Here is a 7,276-nt window from a genome sequence, read left to right as displayed (position 1 = left end):
AGGACTGATCACTACATATGAATATTTCCGTTTTCCAATTTTGTCAAAGAAGCAACTGTCCATGATGTCAAAAAGGCTGGTCTTTAATTCATCGTAAGGAATGGTCGTGTAAAGTGTTGAAAAGTCAGGTTTTGATGCTATTGATTTGGCAAAAGTGCGATTTCAAGCTTATTAAAAGTTCTTTAGAATTTTTTAGAAACCACATTTGATTAACATCACTTCTGGCATATGTAGTCGCACAGTAAATTTGAAGTTTCTCCTTCACAGCTATTAATATTTTCGTGAGGAGCAAGATATATACGTATATGTGTATCGCAATACATCTGCTATTCAAATTCAACATAATGACAAACACTAGTCACGAATTCTACATCATATTCCTGTTAATTCTCAATTATTTTTGGTTACTGATTTTTGTTAAGGGAGGGGAGTATACAAATCTATTTGAATTACTGCCAATATTTGAGTACATTTATTGTTCCTATTTGATCAAGTTCAGGCTGGATTTCAAAGTCCTTTTCTCATTTTAAAAGTTTTACGCTCCTGTGACTTTAGATTCCAAATCCTCAAAAATCAATACTGAACAGCTCAGTGAACATGCCAATTCCCTCACAAGCAGTTATTGATAAATATAATTACAGATACAAATGTATCTTCTAGTTAATAAACCTTTTCCATCTACAAATCACAATGCATATGTATGACTTATCAGTAATTAGATGAAAAGGTTAAGATAATGAGCAGTGATCAATCTCATAACTCCTATAAGGAATTCAAAATTTAGAGTTGGGCAACACAGACCCATGGATATACCAGAGTTGGGATCAGTAATCTAGGAAAAGTAAGTATTCCCTGTCGACCGGTGACACTCGCTGAAAGCCCGATATCTTGATCAAGTAAACGGAGTAATCCGTAGTCAAAATAAGTAATTTGAGCCAATGGCATGTTGTATTGCCAAACTAGATCATTAGAACGACCATAGAATTTGCGAAATACTGACTTTAAACGAGACTGTTGAAACTCCTGTTACACAAATTTATTTGTCTGTAGCCTGCATCAATTTATAAATTGATCATACGCAGAACAAGCTCTTGCGTATCGAAGTAGCTGAGAGACATAAACATCGTATACAGGTGATAATGGAATATTGTTACAAACATATTGGAAGTTGACGATGGGAAACCTGAAATCATTCCCTTTCCTTAAAGTTAACTGGTAAGTTTGCCGTTAACCTCTATGTTCAATAAAATATTTGAGTATGAAGCAGATGTTGAAGATCTCTGTGGTGTATTTTATTTCGAGTTCACAGTGATATATCAAAAAGACCTATGGACGAAAATTATTATTGTTAATAGATAAAACGTCGTTGATATATCTAAAAGTCGAGTTGAAGACGAGAAGTATATATTTTTCTTCTCATGAAGAAGACTTTGAATAAATTTTGCCTTTTAAGAATATGAAAAGGTGGCCAGCTAACAAAGGAGCACAATTCGTGCCCGTTGGAATTCCAACAAACTGGTGGAAGACCTGATCACCAAAGAATCGTGGAAATCCGGGATAGAATTGGTCTTCAGTACCACTTGCTTGTCGTAAGAGTCGAGTAAATAGGGTGGTCCTTCGGATAAGACCGTAAACCCGATGCTCTGTGTCACAGCAGGTGTGGCACAATAAAGATCCCTCCCTGCTCGATGGCTGTAAGCGCCGAACAGAGGCCTAAATTTTGCAACCCTTCACTGGTAATGGCGACGTCTCCATATGAGTGAAAAATTCTCGAGAGGGACGGTAAATGATATACAACCAACCAATAACCATGAAAACAACAAAATCCAACAAGAACATTCATGATTTCATAATATATCAGCAATTATACCGTGTAAAATATCTTTTCGTAAATTGGTTGAATACTGAAAGTACACGGTGTAAAACGATTATATTAAGTGATAATCGTGCGTTATAGGATTATATCAAATATTCTCTAAATTGAAAAGCCATCGACCTGGAACAATATCTTGCAATAGATATCATTTTTTTTAAAAACTTTATATGAGAAAGTAAGGAAGGACTGGTATGTTTTATTCTAGCTGTAGGTAGCAAAATCTTTTTGCAAAATTGCCCTAAAATTAATGAAAACTCGGAGAGCATTTCATTACTGTACACGTATACTTATCGTGTTAATTTCAAGATATATTTGCAACGAGAATGTTAACCAAATAGGACAAAAACCTTTTTATTAAGGGGATGATACAACGTATAAGTTTATTTATAAATCAAACATTATGAAAAACCAGTTAAAAATCAGTGTGGTTTAAAAACCTTCACTCTATAGCAAAATGTATCACAAATGCAATTATTTTCTTGTATACTAGAACTGGTATGGAACTCTGAGAGGTTTTCAATATAATATTGCTGATTTTCAATTATTTCCAAACAATAAATATGTTTTGCTACTGTTATTCAAAACGACTGCAGCGTTAAACATGGAGCATTCGCTATCTATATCAAAGCAGACTTAGCTCTTCAGTCGAATGGCGTTTTCAGGTGTAAAGGTCAACAGATAATTACTCCAGCCTCATGTTTACGCCACATTAAAAATCCAATCGTCCAGCAGGAAAAAATACCAAACAGTAACTTATCTTATAACTCCCATAACGAATACAAAATCAATATTTGGGCAAAACCTGACCCCTGAATATACCAGAGGTGGGACCAGATGTCTAGAAGGAGTAAACATCCACTGTCAATGAATCCCCTTTCCACAAATTAGATTGTGTGACCATTAATGCTAAGAACAGACTCACAATGGATGAGAGCAAGCAACACTTTATTTGAGATGACTTCTAATAAACACAAAGACATGGCTTTCCCTGAAAAAAAGAAGAGAGAAATATCTAATGAAAAGATATGCCAAGCATCCAATGGTTATGCTTAAATAAGTCATAAAAGAAGTACTGTTATTGCCTTTCAGTTTAGAATAAAGATCAGACACTTACCAATGGTCTCTCACAGACGTAATGGTTGCCCTGACCACAGCTGTCCACGTGCCAGTGGTATTTATAGGACCTCCAGAAAATTCCACAGTTGTAGTCACCAGTAGTGTGGTAAACTGGTTCCTGACCGTACCAGTCAAATTTGTGACATGGCTTCACGATGAATCCCCAGCACCATCTGTGTTTGTTTGGTCTCAGAACGTCATTCAATGCCATCCATGCTCCTCTTCGGACTGGAAAAATAATAGAACTCAAATCAGGAACAGGAATGATCTGGGGGACTTTGATTTTTTGATAATTTAGTCAAAATTGACTTACATCCATAGGTGCTTAACATGTGCCTGACGTAGGTGTTCTCGTGGGACTGGTCAACAGAAGCGAGATATCCTCCCATAGCAGTGCATTTCATCTACAGGAAATAAATACATAAATTGATTTTATCAGATACCTATTATAATTGTTGATACTGGATAAGTTGAAGGCAGCAAACTTACAGACGCTCTGTACCAGTTGAGTTTTTCTCTGCTGAACCAGTAGCAATGGTTGTTGTACTGATGCCAGCCATAGGGACATCCGCCGGAAGTTACTTTGGCAGCAGCGTACTTGAAGGCACTGTACCTAGGCCTGTTGCCGTAGCTAGCCTCAGACACTGCAGGAAATGATATAGGTATGTATGATATATAATAATAACTGACACCTAGTTCCAGATAAGTACAGAAAAACATGGTTTAAAAACGAATCCCTCGGGCCAGCGAAAAACAGTTTGCTATAACCAAACAGTTCGTTAAAACCTAACTTCGCTATATCCAATATTTTCTTTATTTTCCTATCGTGAGGGAATAAAGTTGAATTCGTTATACACGTGTTCTTGGGCTTGTTTTTCTGTACTAGTGTGTTGTGGTCATTGAATTATTTTCATAATGATGAAAATCAGGTAAACAAGTTCATTTTCATAGCAAAGATATGCGAAACGATGCAAATATCTTTCAATTATGAATGAAAAAGTGATCATATTTATAGCGCTGTAAATTATTTAGCTTATGTTTTAACATATCAACGAATGCAATGTATTTGCCTGAGGTGATCTCGGTTAATCGAAATATTTCTAAATATTCATTATACTTTTTAAGTGAACATTGTTCTAAGTGAAGGCTAAAATATTAAGTAAAATTCCTTCGTGGTTTTGATTACAAAAACGGCAACTGAACGACTCACCTGCAACGGCTGCAGCCAGGACAAGAGCGGCTAAAATGATTGTGTTCATTCTGAAGGAATCAGTGGATGGTGTTTGGTTTGGAACGCGGGGACTTTTATATGGTGTGGGATATGACATCAAACTTCTACAAAACCCACCCAAATCATGTGAAATAAATCTGCTGTGAATATGCTACAATACAGGAACGCCTGTATCGAGCCAATTCAGCAAAAACATGTTTACACATGGTTACAATAACGCTCATGGTCGTTACAATATCTAAAATGTTTAGACAATCATGTTAAACTAATGCAGCGTGCTAACGTACAGTGTATATATATTAGGGAGTCGATGGTGATACTCAGTCCACTAGAAACTGAAGCCATGCAAGCCGTCTTTGTGGTCGCTCTTCTGGTATTCGTCTGTGCAGGTAAACTGTAGAAGTTCAACACCCTGCCAAAATTAATATAAACAACTTGTCATCTGTAAATAAAACATTTTTGTCCATTTCTTTAATTAAAACTTTCCTATTCTACTGTCTGTTCAATTCAAAGTGTTTTTCCTTTAAATTAAATTCCATATTTTTATTGTTAGTTCAGTTTAACGTTCTTGTTTCTTTATTTTAGACATTCCCCCTTTTAATGTAATTTCAGTTTAACGTGTTTGTCTTTATATTTCAAACATAAGTTTTCTTTTGTCAAGTGAGATTGATATTCACATAAATACAGTGTACCTAGTGAATCTCGTCTACAGAGATCTTCGTTATATCTATGATTGAACCTTGCAACTCGGCGCAATATTCTAGACAGCCCTTGATATAACTGATGTATGCTTCGTTCTTTACTAGTATAGTTAGTTGTTGGTATATCATTTCTAGTGAATTGTAACATTTATATATCATTTCTAGTGAATTGTAACATTTATATATCATTTCTTGTGAATTGTAACATTTATATACCATTTCTTGTGAACTGTACATGTAACATTTCTTATACCATTAGTATCGAATTATGACATATTATATCATTTCTAGTGAAGTGTAACATTTCTTATATCATTTGTAGTGAAGTGTAACATTTCTTATATCATCAGTAGTGAACTCTAACACTTATTTCAGCCGTCGAGGCCAGCTACAACAATGCCCCACAATACAGCAAGTTTGGGTACATGGCTGCCAAGGTGGCGGCCGGGAGCTGTCCTTATGGCTGGTCTTTGTATCACGGGAGCTGTTATTATTTCAGCCGAGACAGACTAACATGGTGGCAAGCAGAGGTACATATGTCCTATTTAGTGTCACGTGATTAGTAGTTACTGTTGAAATAACGGTACGCGAGTTCAACATATCATTAATACGTGTTGTTGAGTTCACATGATGGAATGCATTAATGTGATATATTTCAGATGAAATGTGCTTCCATGGGCGGTTTCTTGTGTAATGTTGACGAGGCGCACGAAAACACTTACGTCAGACATCACCTGGCCATGTATGGGGGTAAGAAATCAGATGTAAATAGATGAAGGCCAGTCTGCTTCAGTTTAAGACAATGAAGGAAACATTACAAAGGCAGAAAAGTTAGGCCAGTAGATTGTCATTTTCTCTTTTTGAATTACAAATTATTTGAAAATGTTATTTTGATAAATAAACATGTCCACTCTATAGACAAGAACTACAGGTGTACATATCGAATTAATGATGTTGAATTCCTCATTATCAAATAACATAATTTCGCAAAATGTCTGTCTACCTGAGTAAGAATCTTGGGTCTTTCGGATATAACCTTAAAATCGGATGTCCCGTATCGCGACATGCGTTGGCACGATTAAGAACCCTGACTTCTACGGCCCTGAGCGCTAAGAATAGGTCTAAATCTGTGGTACTTGACCTACAGTTGGTGACGTCTCAATATCAGTGAAAAATTATCGACGGGACGTACAACAAGAAAACCAACAAAAATAAAGCAATAAAACAAATCAAAAATTCTGTCGATATGAAACAGCAGGGCGCATAATCATGTATGGTATATTGTCGTTTCACAAATAGTGATGATTTTAATCTTATCTCTTTAAAGTCTCTCCTGGAGCTTGGATGGGTCTGAATGACTGTCTGTACCCTAACGCCCACAGATGGATCTGGGGATTCAGCAAGAAGCGGTGTCACAAGTTTGACTGGTATGGTAGCGAGCCCGTGTACCACAAAGCCGGCGACTGGAACTGTGGAGCCTTCTGGAAGCATTACCACTACCACTGGCACGTGGACAGCTGTGCCCAGAGAAACTACTACGTCTGTGAGATGAAACTGGTTTGTATTTCAATTCATTAATTACATTGATGAACAATTAGTTTTAATAGATTCAATCTAAATGTGATTTCAGTACTAATTAGAATTTTATTGTTGTTTCAGGGAAAACCTTGTAAATGCCAATATTAGATGACAAATATAATTTGAACAAACTTCTTTTCTTTGTTGTTGACTTGGCAGTTAAACTGTACATTTATTTCTGTGAGATACGGATGAACTTCGGGTCTATAAGGCCCAATAGGCTGTAGCGCTTGGTTTTCCGCTTTGGTCAGATTGTACAGTGTGTAGCGAAATCGTGCACAGCACTGATTTTAGCTTCTAAAGATGACTTAATAAAACACACTAATTGTAATAATAAAGCATCAGTGGGCGGAGTAATGAAATTAACATCTACGTTGTCCATTAATGAATAATGTCCTTCAGAATCATTTATCAGAAATCATTCACGAGATATGTATTAGAAATACCAAAATAGATAAACAAAACAAAATCAAAACCAACAAACCGAGCAACTTAATATCCAAATAAACAAAGTTTTTGGATGTCGCTGTTCATGAATTATAGGTCTGGGGAATGTTGTCCAAAACGAAACAATATGGACATTCATCAAATACATTAAAACTCATAGAAGAGAGTTGTACAACACAGTTACACTCAATCAATGCTACATGCTACAACCGCCGCAGTGGTCTAGAGGGTAGAGCGTTCGTCCCGCATGAGGAAGGCCGGGGTTCGAATGCCGCGACACACGTAAGTCGTTAAAACAGGTAGTGATTGTTCCATCGCCAAACGCTC

At 36.4% G+C, this 7,276-nt stretch overlaps 2 protein-coding genes across 2 annotated transcripts; one reads left to right on the top strand and one right to left on the bottom strand.

Annotated features, from left to right (window-relative positions):
• Positions 1–2,837: 2,837 nt before the first annotated feature.
• LOC130047140 (perlucin-like protein) lies at positions 2,838–4,631 on the bottom strand. The gene is made up of 6 exons (XM_056141558.1): positions 4,511–4,631; positions 4,203–4,327; positions 3,482–3,636; positions 3,306–3,396; positions 2,991–3,220; positions 2,838–2,864 (listed from the first exon to the last, which is right to left on the bottom strand). Exons 2-6 carry the CDS (start codon positions 4,318–4,320, stop codon positions 2,838–2,840), a joined length of 621 nt encoding a protein of 206 aa, XP_055997533.1. The 5' UTR covers positions 4,321–4,327; positions 4,511–4,631.
• Positions 4,567–6,610, top strand: LOC130047143 (perlucin-like protein). The gene is made up of 5 exons (XM_056141561.1): positions 4,567–4,612; positions 5,300–5,454; positions 5,584–5,674; positions 6,252–6,481; positions 6,584–6,610. The coding sequence occupies exons 1-5, from the start codon at positions 4,567–4,569 to the stop codon at positions 6,608–6,610; spliced, it is 549 nt and encodes a 182-aa protein (XP_055997536.1).
• Positions 6,611–7,276: the final 666 nt, after the last annotated feature.

This window comes from Ostrea edulis, chromosome 6, assembly GCF_947568905.1.
Source record: "Ostrea edulis chromosome 6, xbOstEdul1.1, whole genome shotgun sequence".
Classification (NCBI taxonomy): Eukaryota; Metazoa; Mollusca; class Bivalvia; order Ostreida; family Ostreidae; genus Ostrea; species Ostrea edulis.
The sequence above is the reverse complement of the archived record's forward strand: the minus strand, read 5'-3'. Positions and strand labels throughout refer to the sequence as shown.